The sequence below is a fragment of the Lepus europaeus genome, chromosome 16 (genome assembly GCF_033115175.1).
Source record: "Lepus europaeus isolate LE1 chromosome 16, mLepTim1.pri, whole genome shotgun sequence".
Lineage (NCBI taxonomy): Eukaryota > Metazoa > Chordata > Mammalia > Lagomorpha > Leporidae > Lepus > Lepus europaeus.
This window is the reverse complement of record NC_084842.1, coordinates 36,908,731-36,931,332: the sequence shown is the minus strand read 5'-3', so window position 1 is coordinate 36,931,332 and position 22,602 is coordinate 36,908,731. Positions and strand designations below refer to the sequence as shown.

Genomic DNA, 22,602 nt, shown 5'->3' with positions numbered 1-22,602 from the left:
ACATTTATTCTTAGGAGTTTTAATCTAACTTAAAATTGATTCCTGTTTAAAATAAGAGTGGGAATAAGAGGGAGAAAATGTATAGTTTGGCACATGCTCACTTGGACTTACCCCTAAGGGTAAAGTTAGAAACATGCCATGGACTCCAAATTCCATTAAGGTGGCAGGTATCAATGCCATCTTACTAGTTAAAGTGATCATTTTTAATTCAATTGATCATAAAGATAGGATTAAGTGTCAAAGGGATTACATAAATAAGAACAAGTGTCTGCTAATAATAATTGATAGAATTAAAAAGGAGAGAATGATCCAACATGGGAAGCGTGATACGCAGCAGACTCATAGAATGGCAAATGCCCTAAACAGCACTCTGGCCTCAGAATCAGCCCTTAAAGTATTCAGATCTAGCTAAAAAGCCCATGAGAGTTTCTCAGGCATGGAAAGCCAAGATACCATGGCAAAAATGACCTAAATGAAAGATCTCTGTGAGAGATATCCTGGTGGAAAGAACAGGCCGTCAAAGAGGGAGGTACCTTTCTCTGAAGGGAGGAGAGAACTTCCACTTTGATTATGGTGGAGTTTCTGAACTCAAGAGGCTTCCATAGCCTTGGCAGCTCATGACAAGAGCCTCGGGTGATCACTGACATCATAAATAAGAGTGTCAGTTGTTAAATCAACAACAGGAGTCACTGTGCACTTACTACCCATGTAGGACCTCTGTCCTTAAAGTGTTGTGTTATGAGAATTAATGGTAAAAATAGTCTTCAAACAGTTCTTTATACTTGGTATGTCTGTGGGTGCAAACTGTTGAAATCTTTGCTTAGTATATTCTAAGTTGATCTTCCATATGTAAAGATAATTAAAAATGAATCTTAATGAAGAATGGGATGGGAGAGGGAGTAGGAGATGGGATGATTTGCAGGTGGGAGGGTGGTTATGGGGGAAAAACTGCTATAATCCAAAAGTTGTACTTTTGAAATTTATAAATTTATTAAATAAGAGTTTTATTTAAAAATTTTTTTAAATTTTTTAAAAAAAGAAGCCAGTTAGGAGGTTATTACAATAATCACCTAGGTAGGAAATATATTAGCAATGGAAGCGATGAGTGATGTTAGGAGTGAAAAATCTGCAGTACTTTGCAAGATTTTATCAGGAAAGGGTTGTTAAGCACTGCATGTGTTCAGGAAGAGGCCCCCTAGTAGTAGTTGATTGCTATATTCCCTATTGCCTTCTTTATTCTATATGAGTTTTTAAAACAAGCAGATTATGTTAGGAATTTGTTTCTTCTATGAATTCCATGTAGACTAATTTGTTTCTAATTTGGATTTTAGAATAACATTTACAGGACAAATTTTCCATTACAATTTGTTTGCATTTGAAACAACTTCCAAAACATGTATTTTTCTTTGATAGATATGGCAGTGTGGTGGCAAATTGTTGTTTGTCCCGTGTTCTCGTGTTGGACACATCTATCGTCTTGAAGGCTGGCAAGGAAATCCTCCACCTGTTTCTGTAGGGTCTTCCCCAACTCTAAAGGTGAGGTTTTTTTTTTTTGACTGAAAGTGGAGAAGAATAGAGAACTAACATTTATGTACCACATGCTATAGTAGTTGCATAACAAATGTCAGCTCATTGACTGGGATAAATCTCTTAAGCAATCACCTTAAACCTAGGCTGAACTTCTTCATGAAATATCTTAAAATTATTCATTGTACTCATTCTTTTTTATATATTTTTAATTCACAAGTAAAAGTTATAAGTATTTATGGTGTACAATAATATGTTTTGAGATTTGCATGTGTTGTAGAAATCAAGCTATTTAACATACATGTATCATATACTGACCACAATTTTGTGAGAATATTTAGAATTTACTCTTAGCAGTTTTCATATGTACAGTGCATTTTTATTAACTGTAGTTACCATAATGTGCAATAGATCTCTTGGATGTATTCTTTCCTGTCTAACTGAAATTTTGAGTCCTTTGACCAATATCTGCCCAGCCCCACCCTCACCCCTTAGCCACTGGTCACCACCATTTTACTCTGTATTTCTATGAGTTTGACTTTTTTACATTCCACATATAAGTAAAATCATGTAGTATTTGTCTTTCTATGCCTGATTTATGTCATTTAAAATGATTTCCTTTTTTTTTTTTAAATATTTATTTGAAAAATGGAGATACAAAGAGGGAGAGAGGCAGAGGCAGAGAAAGAAAAGTCTTCCATCCACTGGTTCACTCCCCAAATGGCCACAATGGCCAGAGCTGGGCTGATCTAAAGCCAGGAGCCAAGAGCTTTTCTGGGTCTCCCACGTGGATTGAAGGGCCCAAGGACTTGGGCCGTCTTCTGCTGCTTTCCTAGGTACATCAGCAGGGAGCTGGATCAGAAGTGGAGCAGCCAGGACTTAAACCAGTGCCTATATGAAATGTGGGCACCACACGCAGCAGATTAACCTGCTGCGTCACAGTAGCAGCCGTGATGTCCTTAGTGTTTAAGACTAAATAGTAAGGCCGGCACCACGGCTCACTAGGCTAATCCTCCACCTGCAGCACCAGCACCCCGGGTTCTAGTCCCGGTCGGGGCGCTGGATTCTGTCCTGGTTGCTCCTCTTCCAGTCCAGCTCTCTGCTGTGGCCCAGGAGTACAGTGGAGGATGGCCCAAGTGCTACGGCACCGGCCTTAGTGGCAACTGGAGGGGTGAACCAATGGAAAAAGGAAGACCTTTCTCTCTGTCTCTCTCTCTCTTACAGTCTAGCTCTGCCTGTCAAAAAAAAAAAAAAAGACTGAATAGTTTTCTGAAATGTTTGTATGTATGTATGTATGCATGTATGTGTGTAACTAGTAATAGGATTACTGAATCATATGGTAGTTGTATTTTTTGTTTTAAAAATATTTTATTTTTGAAATTTTGATTAACATGTAATACTTGTATATTGTTATGCAGTATAGTACAATGTTTCAACACATACACAACATAAACTGATCCAACCTGGCACTTAGCCTTTCCATTTCCTTTTCTTTTCTTTGAGCTTGGGATCTACAGCTATATTAATGTAAACTGTAGTCACCTCCACTGTGTTATGGAACGCTAGAACTTGTTCTCTCACTGTATTTTGTTACCCACTATCCAACCTCTTTTCTTTTCTCTTCTTTTTTATATTTATTTGACAGGTAGAGTTATAGACAGAGAGAGAGAGAGACAGAGAGAAAGGTCTTCCTTCCATTGGTTCACTCTCCAAATGGCCACCATGGCCGGCGCCGTGCCGATCCGAAGCCAGGAGTCAGGTGCTTCTTCCTGGTCTTCCATGCAGGTGCAGGGCCCAAGACTTGGGCCATCCCTCACTGCCCTCCCGGGCCATAGCAGAGAGCTGGACTGGAAGAGGAGCAACCGGGACTAGAACCTAGCACCCATATGGGATGCTGGCGTCACAGGTGGAAGATTAACCAAGTGAGCCATGGTGCCAGCCCCCCAACCTCTTTTCAAAACCCCTTCCAACCCACTAGTAATCACTATTCAAAGTTCATATTGAGGGCTGGCACCGTGGCTCAACAGGCTAATCCTCCACCTTGCAGCACCGGCACCCCGGGTTCTAGTCCCGTTCGGGGTGCCGGATTCTGTCCCGGTTGCCCCTCTTCCAGGCCAGCTCTCTGCTGTGGCCCGGGAGTGCAGTGGAGGATGGCCCAAGTGCTTGGGCCCTGCACCCCATGGGAGACCAGGAGAAGCACCCGGCTCCTGCCATTGGATCAGCGCGGTGCACTGGCCGCAGCGCGTGGGCCTTGGCGGCCATTGGAGGTGAACCAATGGCAAAGGAAGACCTTTCTCTCTGTCTCTCTCTCACTGTCCACTCTGCCTGTCAAAAATTAAAAAAAAAAAAAAAAATTAAAAAAAAAAGTTCATATTGACTTTTTTTTTTCTACTTCCACCTATGAAAGAGGATGTATGGCATTTGTCTTTTGTATCTGGCTTATTTCACTTAACATAATAATTTCCAGTTCTATCTATTCTGCTGCAGATATCAGGATTACATTACTTTATGGATGAATCATATTTCATTGTGTATATAGACAATATTTTCTGTATCTATTCATCCATCAGTGAACACCTCAGCTGATTCTGTACCTTTGCTATTGTGAATAGTGCTAAAATGAACATGGTAGTGCAGGTACGCCTTTCATACTGATTTCATTTCCTTTAGATATATACCCAGAAATAAGTTAGCTTGCTCATATGGTAGATCAATTTTTTATTTTTTTAGGAACCTCCAAACTGTTCTCTATATGGCTGTCCTAATTTGTATTCCTGCCAGCAGTATATAAGAGTTCCCATTTATCCATATCCTTGCCAGCATTTGTTTTGTTTTGTCTTTTTGATAATAACCATTCTAACTGGAATAAGATGATACCTCACTGTGGTTTGGATTTCCATTTCCCTGAAGGTTTGTGATACTGAACATATTTTCATGTGTTTGTTGACCATTTGTCTTTGAAAAATATCAATTCAGAGCGTTTACCCATTTCTTAACTGGATTATTTGGTTTTTGTTGTTGAATTTTTGAGTTTCTTATACTTCTGAATATTTTTAATTTCTTTAGGAATTTCATACTGTTTTTCCATATTGACTGTACCATTTTGCATTGCCACTAATACTGTACAAGGGTTCCACTCTAGCCCTCTCCGTCCCAAATAACTAAATGATCCTTCTTTTTGATGCTATAATCTTATATATGTAGACTTAATTCTTCAGGTTCATTAGTAACTAGAAGCCATTAGACTATGTCGGATTTTATATGGATTTGTAAGAATCCAGAATTCTTAGTGGTATTATCATGTGTTCTTTTAAGAAACTGCTGCTAATAGGATTTTTTTTTTTTTTTAAAGACTTAGGCTTTTGGGGCCTGCGCTGTGGCGCAGCGGGTCAACGCCCTGGCCATAAGCACCGGCATCCCATATGGGCACCGGTTCGAGACCCGGCTGCTCCACTTCCTATCCAGCTCTCTGCTATGGCTTGGGAAAGTAGTAGAAGATGGCTCAAGTCTTTGGGCTCCTGCACCCACATGGGAGACCTGGAGAAAGCTCCTGGCTCCTGGCTTTGGATTGGTGCAGCTGCGGTTGTTGCAGCCAATTAGGGAGTGAACCAGCGGATGGAAGACCTCTCTCTCTCTCTCTCTCTCTGCCTCTCCTCTCTCTGTGTAACTCTGACTTTCAAATAAAGAAATAAATCTTTAAGAGAGAGAGAGAGAATGAGAGCTCTTGAGGGCTCTTAAAAAAAAAGACTTAGGCTTTTGGAGGCCAGCATTGTGGTTCAGTAGGTTAAGCTGCCTTTTCCGATACCTGCATCCCACAATGGAACACTGGTTTGAGTCCCAGCTGCTCTACTTCTCATCCAGCTCCCTACTAATGTGCCTTTGATAGCAGCAGAGGGTAGTTCAGGTGCTTGAAACTGTGCCACCCACATGGGAGACCTGGATGGAATTCTGGGTTCCTGGCTTCAGCCTGAACCAGCCTGGACCAGCCCTAGCCACTGTGGCCATTTCGGCAGTGAACCAAAGAGTGCTAGATATCTTTCTCTCTGTGTCTCTCTCTGCCTCTCTCTCTCTTTCATTCTGCCTTCTAAATAAATATATCTTAAAGAAAAAAAAAGACATTGGCTTTTGCAACAGCATGCATTCAGGGACATACTTGCCTTTTATAGTTATAGCCTAGAAAAAAGTTAATCTGAATACTGGGCATTCTTGTTCTTCAAATAAAGCAGGAATCAGAAACTATGACTCACAGACCAAATCCAGTACTTTGATTTTTTTTTTTTAATTCATTTGATAAACAGAGAGAGTGCACTCACTTGCTGGTTCACTCCTCAAATGCCTGCAACAAGCCAGGACAAAGCCAAATTGAAGCTTCAAGCTAGGAATTCAAACCAAGTCTCCCACATGGGTGGCAGGAACCCAATTTCTTCAGTCATCACCTCCTACCAAACTCAGTCATTCTGATTAGGCATCCCAAGTAGTGGTTTAACTGTTGCACCAAACACTGCCCTAAGCTATTTTGCTCTAACCCCAAATTAACTGGATATTTTCTCTAGCTGGTTCACTTTAAGAAAAAAAAGCTTTAGAGCAATAAGATAAGTTGACATTGCAATAAACTGACAGAGATCTAAGATTTTACTGGATGAATGAATGCATGCAAGAATAGACATGATTGAATTAGCCTATACACAATCTGGTCCCTTGATCTTCTATCATGCACTGTTGTCTCAGAGACTTTATGGCCACAGAGCCAAAGATACTTACCATCTGGCCTTTTATAAAGATGGAGTTCCAGGTTCCTGGCTTCATCCAAGGTGCAGTTTTGGCCATTTGGAGAGTGAACCAGCAGATGGAGCATCTTTGTCTATTTCTCTTTATTTAATTCTGCCTTTCAGAAAAATATGGTTTAAAAATTGAGTTTTTAGTGGTGGCTCAGCAGGTTCAGCTATGGCCTGCAGCATTGGCATCACTTATTGCTACTGAATTGACTCTTGCTTCTGCACTTCTAATCCAGCTCCCTCCTAATGTACCTGGGAAAGGAGCAGAGGCTGGCCCAAGAGCTTGATCCTCTGCACCCATGTGGGAGCCCTGGAAGAAGCTCCTAGTTCCTGGCTTCATTCTAGCCCAGTCCTGGCTGTTGTCACCCTTTTGGGGAGTGAACCAGCAAATGGGTAACACCCCCACCCCCACCCTCTCTATCTGTAACTCTGCCTTTCAGAAATATAAAATAATTCTTTGGAAAAAAATAAAGAACTTGTAAATAGTGGGAAAAGATATGTTTTTAAATAAATAAATAACTTCCATTGTTTTTCATGGTGGTTTCTGAAATGAGACTTTTTCTCTACATGTATCAGGGGTGTGGATCTAACAGAAAGATTGTTCTGGGGCCAGCACTGTGGCATTGCAGGTAAAGCTGCTGCCTGCAGTGTTGGCATCCCATATGGGCTCTGGTTCGAGTCCTGGCAGCTCCACTTCCAATCCAGCTCTCTACTATGGCCTGGGAAGGCAATAGAGGATGGCTTAAGTGCTTAGGTCCCTGCACCCATGTGGGAGACCTGGAAGAGGCTCCTGGCTCCTGGCTTTGGAGTGAACCAGCAGATGGAAGATCTCTCTCTCTCTCTATCTCTCTCTCTCTCTCTCTCCACTTCTGCCTCAATGTAACTCTGCCTTTCCAATAAATAAATAAATCTTTAAAGAGAGAGAGAATGAGATAGAGATTGTTCTGGGAATAGGAGCTCCAGTGTTCAATCAGGCTCCCATAAATTCTTTCTGCACTTCAATATATGTCTCTTAGCTGAATATATTATCTTTGAATACATGACCTTATACTCAGAATTATCAGCTTCTGTGTATAGTACTTTTTAGTTGAATGTCATAGCATTTTTATCCTTGGAAAACAGCAGTCAGTAGCTCACTTGCAGTTGTTTAACTAGATGCCAGGTCCTGCTGAAATAAGTTTGTTATGTGTTGGTCTTATTGTCTAAGATAAGCTATTTATGACATTAAAGTTATTTTTATTTTTCATAATATTTTCTTTTTTACAGAATTATGTTAGAGTAGTAGAAGTTTGGTGGGATGAATATAAAGACTACTTCTACGCCAGTCGTCCGGAATCAAGGTCATTACCATATGGGGATATATCTGAGCTGAAAAAATTTCGAGAAGATCACAACTGCAAAAGTTTCAAGTGGTTCATGGAGGAAATAGCTTATGATATCACCTCATACTATCCTTTGCCACCCAAAAACATTGAGTGGGGAGAAGTAAGTACCAGTCAGTATTCTAATCTCAAAGTGTTTATGTTTAGAATATGAGTTTTGGAGAAGGCAGAGAGAGGAGATGGAAATGTGTGACAGAGAAGCATTCTTGGGGGAAAAGTGGGTACAAACTGTCTGGGAACATCTGCTACTGTTCCACTAGACAACTCTGGTGGCCTGATCACCTAGCCACTGTGCTGTCTTCCTAGCCTTTGCATACATGGCTCTCTAGCTGGGAATATTATCTGCTCCTCTCCTCCCATTCCTGCCACTTCCTGCCCCTCACTCCTGCTCCCTTTCTTGTCTAATTCCAGCTTATTCTACAGCTCCCAACTCAGAGGTCACCAATATGGAGAAGGCTTTCTTCTTCCCCACTCCATCAGAGAGACATGGCTATGATCATGGCCATGGGTTCTCAAAACACCAAACTTACCCATCTCCCAACCAGTCTAAGTACTTCAGGACCTTAATCACCATTGTATCTCAGTGAATTAAGGCAAAGACTCCATACATAGTAGGTACTCAAGCAATGTTTGGCAAATTAATTAATTAATGCTAACTAAAAACACATAAAATCAGACAACAGCATTGATCTATGTTAGCATTTGTTCCTTGAAACTTGCCATTATAACCTCATTTCTGATGGCACTCTTGTGCCTCCTGCTACTGCCTCACAGGTGTCCTAAACATGCCAGGAACTTCCCAGTCTATGTGTATTTGCTTAATTATGTATTCAGCAAATATTGATGAGGGCCTACATATGCCAGTCATTCTATACAGAAAACACAATAAGTAAGGTTTTCCATTTCTTCACATTCAGTGAAGAGGAGAATACAAACAGATCAGAAAAACAAGGATAATGACAGGTATTAGTAAGGGCTATAAAGGAAAATAAGCAGTTAATACTGTAAGAGAACTTAGGGACAGGGTATGGAAGGAGGCCTCTGAGATCTGAATGATAAAGAGCCAGTCATTCAGAGAGCTGCTCTAAGGCAGCCAGTCAGATAGTATTACAAGTAAAGAAAATGGTGGGTTACAAGGCTGTGAGTCAGGAAGTACTTTGCATGTTTGAAAAGCAGAAAAGTAGAGAGTAAATGAGGGTGGTGGAAGCAAAGGGAAGATTTTTAAACAGAAAAATAATTTGATCTGTGCTTTTGTTTTTAATCATCTTGCTATGAGGATTTGGAGTAGAAACAAGGATACCAGTTAGGAACTGAGTAGGGTGTTTCCAGAGAGAAGTAATGGTGGCTTGGAATGGGGTGGCACGGGTGGAGTTGTAGAGAAGCAGACAAATCTAGGATATCTGGTTCCTCTGAAGGTGAGTTAATGATGGATGGTATATGAAGGTTAAAGGCCAGCTTGACATCTAGGTTTCATTTTTTTTTAAAAGACTTATTTGTTTATTTGAAAGTCTGAGTTACACAGAGAGAGAAGGAAAGGCAGAGAGAGAGAGAGAGAGAGAGCTCTTTATCCACTGGTTCACTCCCCAGTTGGCCACAATGGCCAGAGCTGAGCTGAACTGAAGCTAGGAGCCAGGAGCTTCTTTTGGGTCTCTCATGTGGATGCAGGGACCGAAGGACTTGGGGATCTTCTACTGCTTTCCCAGGCCATAGCAGAGAGCTGGATTGAAAGTGGAGCAGCTGGCCAGCGCCGCGGCTCAACAGGCTAATCCTCCGCCTTACGGCGCTGGCACACTGGGTTCTAGTCCCGGCCGGGGCGCCGGATTCTGTCCCGGTTGCCCCTCTTCCAGGCCAGCTCTCTGCTGTGGCCCGGGAGTGCAGTGGAGGATGGCCCAAGTGCTTGGGCCCTGCACCCCATGGGAGACCAGGAGAAGCACCTGGCTTCTGCCTTCGGATCAGCGTGGTGCGCCTGCCACAGTGTGCAGGCCACAGCGGCCATTGGAGGTGAACCAACGGCAAAAGAAGACCTTTCTCTCTGTCTCTCTCTCTCACTGTCTACTCTGCCTGTCAAAAAAAAAAAAAAAAAAAAAAAAAAAGTGGAGCAGCTGGGACTCTAACCGGTGCCCATATGGGCTACCAGCACTGCAGGTGGTAGCTCTACCCACTATGCCACAGCGCTGGCCCCTGGGTTTCTTTTTTTTATTCGAGTAGCTGATTGGGTGTCAGCTGAGACTGGGAAGATGATAGAAGGAGTAAATGAGGAGGGACTGGGGAATAGCAAGTTCCTTATTGGTGTTCTGGACACATAAAATACCTATTACACATGCAGGTAGAGCCATAAAGTCCTGTTGACTATAAATTGAAGGCTATGTGGTAGTGGAGCTAGAAAAGAGGCCACTCAAAAAATGTATGTTTGAGGGCTAGCAGCATGCAGGTTGTTTGCTGGGACTGATTGATGCTACCTAAAGAGAAAAAATAGATAGGACAGGACCCTTCCTTAAAAATACCAACATTTAGAATTTGGGAATAAAAGAAGAAATCAACAAAGACTACTTAATGTTACTTTCTCTGTACATCTTGTTTTAAGTACTATTCTTCTATACCCTTTTTCCACCTGTCCCGCTACAGCAAATTGTGTTTAACTCTTAACTAGACCATAAGCTCCTAGGAGCCCAGACTACATTTTGGTTAGTTTTCAATCTCACAGAATACCTAGTTAGTAAAATGTCTTCTTCAAAAAAAAGGAGTGATTTTTCTTACTAATCTTACCAGTCTTATGGCTTTAAAACCACCTTTGTGCAGGGTCAAGTATATCTACCTGCATATTTGACATCTTCATGTAAATGTCTAACAGAATGCAGTATATCCAAAGTTGAACTCCAAATCCCTCCTCCCCAACCCGTCTTTGCTGATTGCTCAAGCCAGATTCTTTGGAATCTTCTTTAAATTCTGTTTGCTCACAGTCAACATTCAATTCCAGAATCTGAACTTTTCTTTCCTGGCCCAAGTCATCAAGGTTTCTCACAGGCTAACTTTTGTCCCTCCTACAGCCAGTTCTAAACATAGCAGAACCATCTTTTTAAAATGCAAGTCACGTCACTCCTCTATTAGAAACCTGGAATGACATTCCATTCACTCAGAATGAGGACAGACTGTTTTTCTGGTGGCCCTCAAGGTCTGTACCATTTGGCCCATTCCTTTCTGGCCTTATCTGCTTCTACTGCTCCCCTACTCGACTGCAGCTCCAGCATACTGAATGGTCCTCAGACTTCCAGACATGGTTCTGCCTTTGTGATCTGCCCAAAGTGCTTTCCTTCCTTCAGACTTCTGTAAGCAGAGGTTCTTAACCTTCAAGTCTGCTCAATACTCACCTTCTCAGTGAGATCTGCCCTGCTACCCCCAAGCCCTAACCCCTTTAACTCGATCTGTTTCTTTTTTCCATGGCAATTCCCACTTTCTAACATAACAGATAATTTGTCTGTTACGTTTTTTGCTTATACTTTGTCAGTTCCCTAGAATGTAACTTCACTGGGGGCTGAAGTCTATTTTATTCACTGGTAGATCAGAGCCTACAACAGGCCTGACATACACAGTTGGTATTTACTTAATAATGGATGAATGAGTAAACATATGAATGAATGCTAGAGTGGATAAATGAATTAATGGAATTTTCTTTTTGCCTTTTACTGCCTCACCCTGAATACATCTTCAGTTTAATCTCTCCCCATTCTGGCACCTGTACTTGTCACTTCATTTCTTAGCATTCCCTGAAAATTCCAGGATAAACATACCTGAAATCCATCTCCTTAACCCAGTCTTCAGAGCTCAGGAAGAGGTTCCCTCCTTTGTTCACTCCCACCACCATCCTCACTGACAACTACCCTTCTGTCTCCCTACAAACTAGTCCTGAGGACCCTGACTTGTTCCTCTTTATATCTTCAGAAGCTTTTATCATCACAGATACATAGTCAATATTGATTGACTAAATGAATAAATAAAATGTTATCCAAATACTATAATGGTTTATAATAGATATAAACATATCTACCTTAACAACCTTAACAACAGTAACCCCCCCAATTTTTAATGTACTTTCCAAAAATGGATATCTGTGTTTACTTTTCACCCTCATTGTCCATAATTAGTGAAAAGCCTCACTACCTGGACCGGGCAGCTACCAAAAGTGCTGCATAGTCATTTTGAAGAGGTACTTACAAATCCAAATCTGTTCCAGATATCTAGGACCAGTGTTCGTTACCACTGAGGTTAGCTAAGTGCATTCTAGTTGCTTCTCATTCACAAGGGTGTAGTGAATGGTTATGTTTTTATTCCTTCTGTGGTATGTTATGGAACTCTGTAGGCCCTTTGTTGAAATAAGTGTATTCCAGAGTTGACTTCAAGACCATAAATAACTTCAAAAATGAGTGGTACACTCAAAAATACTTCACGATTGACAAAATAGTAATGACCTATTACTGCCCACATCCATATTTCCCCAGTGAACTGCAGTATTTAACATGATTAAGATTTTAATCTGGTAGTAAGAGCTTACTAAAAACTAAATTGGTACTTGCTTTTTGGATTGTTTGTTCTTTTTTATCTTTTTAGATCAGAGGCTTTGAAACTGCTTACTGCATTGATAGCATGGGAAGAACAAATGGAGGCTTTGTTGAATTAGGACCCTGCCACAGGATGGGCGGGAATCAGGTAAACCGCCATACTTTCATATTTAAATTGATCTGCTTTGAGAGCGTTTCATCTGGCTTTTAGATGGTTTTTATTTCTTTATTTGAGAAGCAGAGAGACAGACAGACAAAGAGGTCTCATTTGCTGGTTTACTCTCTAAGATACCTGAAATGTCTGGGGCCGAGCCAGGCTAGGCAAAAGCCAGGAGCCAGGAACTCAATCCAGGTCTCCCCAATGTGAGTGGCAATCACCTGCTTGAGCCACCGCCTGCTGCCTCAAAGGTGCGCATTGGCAGAAAGCTTGAATCAGGAGCAAGGCGAAGACTTGAACCCAGGCCTTCCAGTGTGGCATGCAGGCATCTTAACTAGAGTCAACCACTACTCAGAATACCTGCTGCTGGTTTGGTTTTTAATCTGGTAACTTTGTTTCAGTAAAATAAAATATTCTGTAAAAAATTGACAGTGCTAAAACTAATTCACTTAAATGAGAGCAATAATAGCAGTATTGGTCTTCATATAAGCAGTCAGAATCTAAAATTGATGTATAATGGAAGAGACTAAACTATACTCCCATGGAAGTACTACATAAACCTAGGTCCCTAACTATATTTTTGTAAATATTGGTCAGTAATCCACATTTTTCCCAATAAAGTGACGTGTTACTGCTGATAACGTGTATTTCACTAAAGTGTTTTCTCCTTTATTGTTTATTGTTCTTGCATCAAATTTAGATTGTGAAGCGTTATGAAGTCTGTTACTACCTTTTCATTTTCTTAAATCATTGGTATATGTAATTATATGTTAATGATCCATTCTGTATTTAGAGACTAAAAAACATCAAAATTTAAGTATTAATAGGGGTCTTCACTAACATTAAAATAAATATAATTCCTTTTGTAGATTTTTAGTTCTGAACACACAGAAAAATTATGTAATAAAAAGTCATTCACTTTAATTATAATAGGAGTAAGTTTGTTCTCTTTCTTTAAATGGATATCATCAGGAGAGGTACCTGTGTTAATTTTTTGTTTCTTTTTTTTTTAAAAAAAAAAAGCTTTTCCGAATCAATGAAGCAAATCAACTCATGCAGTATGACCAGTGTTTGACGAAGGGGCATGATGGATCAAAAGTTATGATTATACACTGTTATCCAAATGAATTTAAGGAATGGCAGTACTTCAAGGTATTATGCATTCCAACTCCTAAAATAACATTACATGCTATTTCATTGTCAATGACACCTCACACATGGAATTTAGATGAATTAATATTTAAATCTTCATTCAAATTGATTTGCATTTCCCCCTTATGTCGTCGTTTGTGGAGGTTTTCCTGAACACTAAGTGAACCCCTCTTTGTGTCACAATGATGTCCTTGAAGACCCATGGCTAGTAATGTAACAAAATCAGTGTTCTGTGAAGGAATCATTTCTATCGTTCTAGTATCGTAGCAGGTGATTTGTAAAATCTGAATTATTCATTAAAGTAAAATACATTTATTTATACTATGAAAATGTGGTTAATATTTCAAGTTGTCCAGCAGGTGGAGATAGAGACAAACAAAACATGGAAACCTAAACCTTCACAACTTCCTTATTTTTTGCCAAACATAGCCTATTAAATGTAGACATTGCTTGCCTTAAAGTCAAATTTAGTTATTCAGGTGACACTGCTGGGGAAGTTTTTAGTGTTTCAACTATTAAATATTTAAAGTTCCGTGGCAAGTTAAGGATTCTAACATATTAATTTATGCATAGTTTTCAAGTCAGCTTATAAAGCATAAAGATTAGAAAAGCTGCCTCAAACTGAAAGACCCCAGAAACCCTCCCTTTATTTATATAGTTGTTGATATCATACCCATCTGTCATGCAAGCATTTGTGTGCTTTACAGTAATGATATGGTGACCCAGCTTAATATTCCCAGTTATCATCAAGTATGGATAATTACCATGAAGTGGTAAGCATGTGGCAGCTGTTGATTTTTTTTGTTGTTGTTGTTATAACAATTTAGCCAGGGGGCAGATGGGAGGAAGCATTGTAGCGGGTAAAGGCACTGCCTGCAACAACAGCATCCTATATGGGTTGGTTCGAGTCCTGGCTGCTCCACTTCCAATCCAGCTCCCTGCTAATGTGCCTGGGAAAGCAGCAGATGCTGGACCAAGTGCTTGGGCGGGCCCCTTCTCCCATGTGGGAGACTTCGAAGAAGCTCCTGGCTCCTGGCTTCGGACAGGCCCAGCTCTGGCCCTTGCAGCCATTTGGGGACTGAACTAGCAGATGGAAGATCTCTCTGACTCTCTCTATCTCCCCCTTCTCCCTCTGTAACTTTGCCTTTCAAATTTAAAAAAAAATTAGGAAGGAGAAGATTAACATTAACCTTGAAGAACAGAACATTTATATTTAAAAAGAAAAATGAATAATAATAGCAATAAATGATGGGGGTCAATGAGAACAATATTAAAAACTTACCATCAAGGCCGGCACCGTGGCTTAACAGGCTAATCCTCCGCCTTGCGGCACCAGCACACCAGGTTCTAGTCCCGGTCGGGGCGCCGGATTCTATCCCGGTTGCCCCTCTTCCAGGCCAGCTTTCTGCTATGGCCTGGGAAGGCAGTGGAGGATGGCCTAGGTGCTTGGGTACTGCACCCGCATGGGAGACCAGGAGAAGCACCTGGCTCCTGGCTTCAGAACAGCGCGATGAGCCGGCCGCAGCGGCCATTGGAGGGTGAACCAACGGCAAAAAGGAAGACCTTTCTCTCTGTGTGTCTCTCTCACTATCCACTCTGCCTGTCAAAAAACAAAACAAAACAAAACAAATTTACCATCAAGAACCATCAAGAAATATGAATAAAAAAATGTAATACGTGTATCTTAGATATTTTAAAACACATTATTTTTAGACACAGCACTCACTGAATATGTATTTATGAATCAGACTTGAATAAATATCCACTGGGGCTCAATGCTGTGGTGGACTGTATAGCAGTGAAAAATATCTAAATCACACTGTATTAGAATCCCATTGGACAACAAAAAAGGATTAATAGGAGAAATTATTTCTGATGAGTTTCACAGAGGAACCATCATGGCCCCAAGTCCATGATAGTTAGGAGGGGTGGGTTGGGGGGGACAACAACTTTCCATGGAAAATGAATGAGGAAACTGGATGAGTAAAGTTATAGCATGAAAAATACATAGAAAATTATAAGAAACACATTCAGTTTGATATCGCTAATTTTGTGCTCCATAGACAAGAACATTGAACTTTATTTTGTTAAGTTTTGGAGAATATACAGCATTTGAGGAAGGTATTCATGGGAAGCAGTCAATACTTTTAGGAAAACAATCTGGAAACATTGTGAAGTATGGACTGATGATGCAAGATCAGTTAAAGTAGCAGTTCTCAGACTCAATGGTCTCTAGGTTCCATTTACACTTTTTTTTTTTTTAAAGATTTATTTATTTATTTGAAAGGCAGAGATACAGAGAGAGAAGGAGAGGCAGAGAGAGAGAGAGAGAGACACATCTTCCATCCGCTGCTTTACTTCCTAAATGGCTGAAATGGCTGGTGCTAGGCCAGGCCGAAGCCAGGAACATCTTCCCATTCTACATGGGTGCAGGGGCCCAAGCAGTTGTGCCATCTTCTGCTTTTCCCAAGTGCATTAGTGGAGAGCTAAATCAGAAGTAGAGCAGCCAGGACTTGAACTGGTGCCCCTTTAGGATGCCAGCACTGCAAGCGAAGCTTAGCCTATGCCGCAGTGCCAGCCCTCCATTTACACTCTTAAAAAAAATTATTGAAAGTACCTCCAGCTCTTGGTTATATGTTATTGCTAACAATATTTCTATAATTAGAAATTAAACCTGAGAGGTTATAAAATGTTTATTCATGTAAAAATAATACTATTATATGTTAACAGAATTTTAACCTTGTAATGAAAATTATCTTCTCACACAAAAAAAGCTAGAAGAATAGCATTGTTCTATATTTTTGGAAATCACTTTAATATCTGATTTGTAGAAAACAACTGGATTCTTATACTTGCTTTTGTACTGAGTCTGCTGCAGTGCTTTAGCTGAATTATATGAGCAAATCCAACCTCACACAAACACTCAGAAGACAGAATAATGACTTTTTCAGATTGTTATGGCTTTACTTCTTTATTACTACATCACAGCTCAGCAAGTGGCATTTTCTTTTTTTTTAAGATTTATTTATTTATTTATTTATTATTTAAAAGAGTTAGAGTGAGGCAGAGATAGAGATCTTCCATCCACTGGTTCACTCCCTAAATGACCACAGCGGCTGGAGCTGGCCAAGCTGAAACTGGGAGCCAGGAGTTTCTTCTGGGTCTCCCACGTAGGTACAGGGGCCCAAAGACTTGGGCCATCTTCTACTGCTTTCCCAGGAAACAGCAGAGAGCTGGATCTGAAGTGAGCAGCCGGAACTGGAACCAGTGCCTGTATAGGATGCCAGCACTGCAGGTGGCGGCTTTACCTGCTACCCCACAGCACCAGCCCCAGCAAGTGGTATTTTCTTAAACATTATTTACATTGTAGAATCTGAGTGTTCTTATCAGTAAACATTCTATCCTATTTTATGTTAAAATCCATTGGTCTGTCTGACACTTTGAATGGCTCTCTTATCCATGCACTGCTTGTTTAGAAAATAATGTTCACTAAATCATATAAAGATTTATTTATTTGAAAAAGTGACAGAGAGATACAGAGAGAAATTTTCTATCTGCTGGTTTATTTCCCAAATGCCCACAATGGCCAGAGCTGTGCCAGGCAGAAGCCAGGAGCCATCCTGGTCTCCCATGTGGGTGGCAGGGAGACAAGAACCTGAGCCATCATCTGCTCTCTCCTAGATACATTACCAGGAAGCTAAATCAGAAGCAGAGTAGCCGCAACTCAAGCCAAGCACTCTGATACGGGATCTGGGCCTCCCAGGTGGTGGCCCAACATACCTATGCCACAACACTGCCTCTACTAAGTTCATATATCTATTTTTCTAAATGTTGAAATAGTTCATTATATCATATCCAAGAAGCACAGCTATAACCATCAGTTTCATCAGAAAAGTCTTTAAATATTGTGAAACTATTAAGTGTTTGTGGTGGTGATTATAAGTTTTCTAAAACTTTAATTTTTTCTTGAAAAGTCAAATTTTGTCAATGGCAACAAATACTGTCAAATATTTTGCTTCTTAAAGTGACAGACTCCATTTTTGAGAAAATCTTTACCCATAATCATAGTTTGTCTATGAAGTGTTCTTTGTTTGTTTGTTTGTTTGTTTTTAAGATTTATTTATTTATTTGAACGTCAGAGTTACACAGAGAGAGAAGGAGAGGCAGAGAGAGAGAGGTCTTCCATCTGCTGGTTCACTCCCCAAATGGCTGCAATGGCCATAGCTGCACTGATCCGAAGCCAGGAGCTGCTTCCAGGTCTTCCACATAGGTGCAGGGGCCCAAGGACCTGGACTATCCTCCATTACTTTTCCAGGCCACAGCAGAGAGCTGGATCAGAAGTGGGGCAGCTGGGACTCAAACCTGTGCCCATATGGGATGCCTGCATTGCAGGCGGCAGCCCCACCCGCTACTCCACAGCATTGGCCCGAGGTGTTCTTTCAAGAAAAAAAAAAATGACATTCCATGAAAAAAAGCAGCTCGTTCATTAAAAGGACTTAGAAGGCTAACAATCAAAAGAAACCCAGAATCTGAGATATGGTTGGTAAGAGCTTCAGTTTGAATTATCTGCTTATGAAAGCCAGGTAATGACTTCTACTGTTACTGATATCAAAAGAATACAAATTTGAAACTTTTTTTTCCTTACTTTGTTTTCCAGAACCTGCACAGATTTACTCACATTCCTTCAGGAAAGTGCTTAGATCGCTCAGAGGTCCTACATCAAGTGTTCATCTCCAATTGTGACTCCAATAAAATGACTCAAAAATGGGAAATGAATAACATCCATAGTGTTTAGAAAGAATTTTTAAAAAACCAATAATCTACCTGCTGACAAATTTATACAGGACTGAAACCTGCCTGAAACCTGCTGCAACTATTACTGTTAACTCTGTACAGCTCCAAACCCAGAACCTCCTGATCAGTTTGAAGGACAATGATAAACTGTGATTTTACAATGACATTATCATCCGCAGTTACTGTTTACAAAACTGCTTTTACCTTAAACTTTGTAGATGTTTACATCTTTTTTGTTTTGTTTTAAGATGATGTTGGTAATTTGTGCCTTTAGCTCTGTTTTACTAGAACAGAGTTAAAAGCATTTGTCTTCTTTGGGACTACACTCAGGGGTATGAAAGGCAGTTTGATTTTTTTTTTAACACACTTGAAAAAAGGTTGGAATAACCAGACTTTCATATATAATGTGGTGATTATCAACCTGTTGTGTCTTTATTTAAGTTCACATCTTTTTGAAGCACTGCCACAGGTTATTAGACAAGGTGGCCTTCTTTCACAGTCATGCTGCTTTTTTGAAAGGTGAATTTCAACACATTTAGTGCCTCTTTCATTTCTCAGTATATATCTCAAGAGCTTTTGATGAAATTTATAGGATAGTAATGATGGAATTGTCACCTATATGAGAATACTCTTATTTCTCAGAAATGAATTGACATGCTGCCATTTGCTATGAAGTTAAATGCTATAAGGCTTTAAAAAGAAATGACAACATGGAACATCCCAAGGCTATGCCATAGGGTTTGAAGATTGCACTGTGTTAACTCCCTTACCTGCTGGCATTTCCAATGCCCTCTGTCCTTACAAACCCCGAGGATGGTAAAGGGGTTTCCCAACTAGAGCAAAATTATCCACTGACATTTGGGATTCACTTTTCCCTACTGTCATTTTAGAAAACTATAAATCTCAATTTTGAAACTTGAGAGTAAAATGAGAAAACACCACTATAGAAAAGACAAATGTTCATTCTGAGGTAAAAATCTCCAAGCCCTTTTTAGATTAAGCCTTACAAAACTCCTGTGCATTATAACCTAAGCTGTGCAACCTATAAAGCCAAGAGTGAATTGATGTTTCATTTATACCATCATTCAAATGAAATTCCCTGTGCATTTTTAAAATAAAAAAAAAAAGACACTTAAGAATACATTTCTTTAACAAATGGCAACTACTTTCTGTTTGATTGGGTGTTAGTTCCCTTATGTTTCTTAATTTCTTTTTAGGAAGTATATTTTTATTAGTATTTTCCACTGAAAAGAAGATTTGTTTGGATTTAAACATTTGTTAACTATAGCAGAACCAAATACTGCAAATGGTCAATTAGATTTTAACTGCTAAACCAATAGTCTTTTTTAACCAAAAATATTTAAATGCCTAAATTGAGTGCTAAAGAGAAAATATGATGAGGTGAGAATTTACAAGTATAGTAAGAATTGTGATCTGTAATCATGATATCAGCTACCATGGAAAGAACTCACAATATACTGCCAGAGGGAAATATTTTTAATTACAATTTAAAAATAAGAGAAAAAACCTGTACTCGTTTAAAAGAGCTTATGAAGTTTCTTCCAGACTTAGTTAGCTCTTAATTGAGACCCAAACATCCTAAACAGTTTTATTTATAGTTTTGAATTGTCAATTTGTATTTTGCTACTGATCTGTGGTCAATCATTTTAACTTTCATTCATCTCTAGGAATATTTGGAAAGAATACATTTATATGCTTATATAATTATAAAATAAATCAACTATAAAAAAGAAACAAAGAATTGGTATTTTAATTACTTGTGTGTTTGCAAATAGATTCCATTTTCCATGTTGAATAAATTATAACCTTGTTAACTATGCATAGGCCTAAGAAAGGTGGCACATGAACTGTACATGTAAATTTATGGGTAAATTAAATGGATATTTTGTGCAATTCATTTAAAGAATATACTCTATGAACATGATTCTATATATTCAAGTCAAAACCTTACCAAACATGATAAAAAACATCAGAAGCTGCTGCCATAATGACTATTTTCTACTTTAGGCTGCTTTGGAAATAATTCTCATATCCTTGCTTTGTAAGTTGATGATATCACTATGCATTTCTACACATTTTATAAATTTGATTTATGCAGATTTTGATACACTGTTTCTGTAGAAATTGTATAAATATTCAGAATTTTATTAGGATAAATTTGAGAAACTTATGTATATCTTAATTCTGGGTTGCTTGTTTTTTAGGTGAGAGAAAAATAAAATGTTGTATTTTAATCCGTGGGTTTTTTTTTTTTTTCCAGTACTTGTAATCATGTCTAAATCCGAACAGGACACACTGGAAAGAACGACCTGATTTTGTTTACAAAATGTGCTTAATGGCTAAAGTATTATAAACCATGGTTATTAACTGAGTATGTACTTAACTGATGGTCAGAATCCTGCTACACATGGTTAGGATACTCAGAGCTAATGGAGCTGAAGGAAACATAAGGTTTCCTTTTACAGAACTTCTGGTTGCCAATGTAGTGCAAATTTTGAAGATAACCTCTTCAATTATAAAAGATAACCCCAACAATATAATCTTTCTTGGCAATGTATTCTACTGTATAATTGCTTATTGAAAGAAAAAAAAAGTCTTTAAATCAAAATTCTTCACAGAAACAAAGAAAAAGAAAGCCTAACAAACAAAATGAAACTTAGAAATGGTCTTTAGGACTATGTGGTATAAAACATGACATCTCAAGAGAAGATATGGCTGTGAACAGATTCAAGTAAGTGGCTGTATTGATTTGAGAAACTTTCTCCCAACTGAATTATCTATTGTCATCCCTTTCCATTCTTACTTGCCTAAGAGATAGTTAGGCTAAGAAATTTAATAAAGTGACAAAGCACCAGATTAGAATAAATGGGGGCTCACTCATTTCTTGAGATTTTCTCACAGGGATCTTGGAATATATTTCATTTCAGTATAAGATGTAATTGAATGAAATTCACACATAATTCAATGGAAAATATGATTGGTAACTAATCACAGCCAGATACCTGGTAGGCCAGTAGTTTAGATTTTTGAAAATATTAGGTACCATGAAAATGTTTATTATTCATTAGAATCAATCTATTGGAAGGAAATGGACAAAAGTTATAGAGGGCACTGGCACTGTGATGTAGCAGGTAAAGCCACCGCCTGTAGTGCGGGCATGCCACATGGGTGCCGGTTCGTATCTCAGCTGCTCCACTTCCAACCCAGCTCTCTGCTATGGCCTGGGAAAGCAGTGGGAGATGGCCCAAGTCCTTGGGCCTATGCACCCACGTGGAAGACCCAGAAGAAGCTCCTGTCTCCTGGCTTTGGATCGGTGCAGCTCCGGCTGTTGTAGCCAATTGGGGAGTGAACCAGTGGATGGAAGACTTCCCTTTCTCTGCCTCTGCCCCTCTGTAACTCTGCCTTTCAAATCAATCAATACATCTTTTTTAAAAAAAAAAAAAAGAGAATGGTTTTGGGAGACCACTATCCCTGGAATTAGAGATTAAAGGAAGGACTTTCCCTAAATTAGATTTAGTAATTGTTTTGCAGTCTAATTTTTTAAGATTTTGAAATGCCCATAATTGAGCCTTTGGACCTACATCTGAGATGTGGGATGGAGGGATCCTTAATTTTCATAATAAATACATGTTAAACTATGCTAATCTAAAAGAATGTAGGTATAGTTTGATAGATTCTGAAGTCTATTTTAATCTCTGTTCCCCTACAAGTTACCCTCGTGACCTTAAATTATTTAATCTCTGTATATCAGCTTTTCATTTGTAAAATGGGAGAAATAGTGCCTATTTGATAGGGTTGTTATTAGGATAAGTTAGTATATTACTAGGTACTTAGAATATTTCCTGGTCACAATCAAAGTAATATAAATGTTAATTAGTATATCTGCTTTAAAGTGTTAAAATCTGTCCCTAATCAGAATAAGACAGCTACACTGAATACCTCTACAAAAGCTATGTGTTGTATATGCATGTGTTTCATATCATTACCACTATTCTACAAGTGAAAAAAAATGCTCAGAAGTTAAACTGGAGGTTAAAATTACTCTAAGGAGAAAAATTGTTCTCTCTTCCTCATGCCATTCACATAACATGTGTAAAATAGAGTTTTGGGTGATCTAATTCAATCCTTGGGTAGAAATAAGTGCATCCTGAAGAATGTCTAAGTATATCCTTTAAATTATCTTCAAATGAAATTTCACCTGGGCTTTTAAAAAATTCCAGCAATATTAGGATTAAATG

At 39.2% G+C, this 22,602-nt stretch overlaps 1 protein-coding gene across 2 annotated transcripts in view; it reads left to right on the top strand.

Annotated features, from left to right (window-relative positions):
- GALNT7 (polypeptide N-acetylgalactosaminyltransferase 7) overlaps positions 1-20,561 on the top strand; it is a 161,831-nt gene extending 141,270 nt beyond the window's left edge. The window contains exons 8-12 of one of the 2 annotated variants that reach the window (XM_062212831.1): positions 1,414-1,536; positions 7,569-7,787; positions 12,290-12,388; positions 13,421-13,549; positions 18,207-20,561. In XM_062212831.1, coding sequence (XP_062068815.1) covers positions 1,414-1,536; positions 7,569-7,787; positions 12,290-12,388; positions 13,421-13,549; positions 18,207-18,344 — 708 coding nt within the window. In that variant the 3' untranslated portion in view covers positions 18,345-20,561. The remainder of the gene's footprint in view (positions 1-1,413; positions 1,537-7,568; positions 7,788-12,289; positions 12,389-13,420; positions 13,550-18,206) is intronic. The other variant, XM_062212829.1, reaches the window with a different exon arrangement.
- The last annotated feature ends 2,041 nt before the right edge of the window (positions 20,562-22,602 follow it).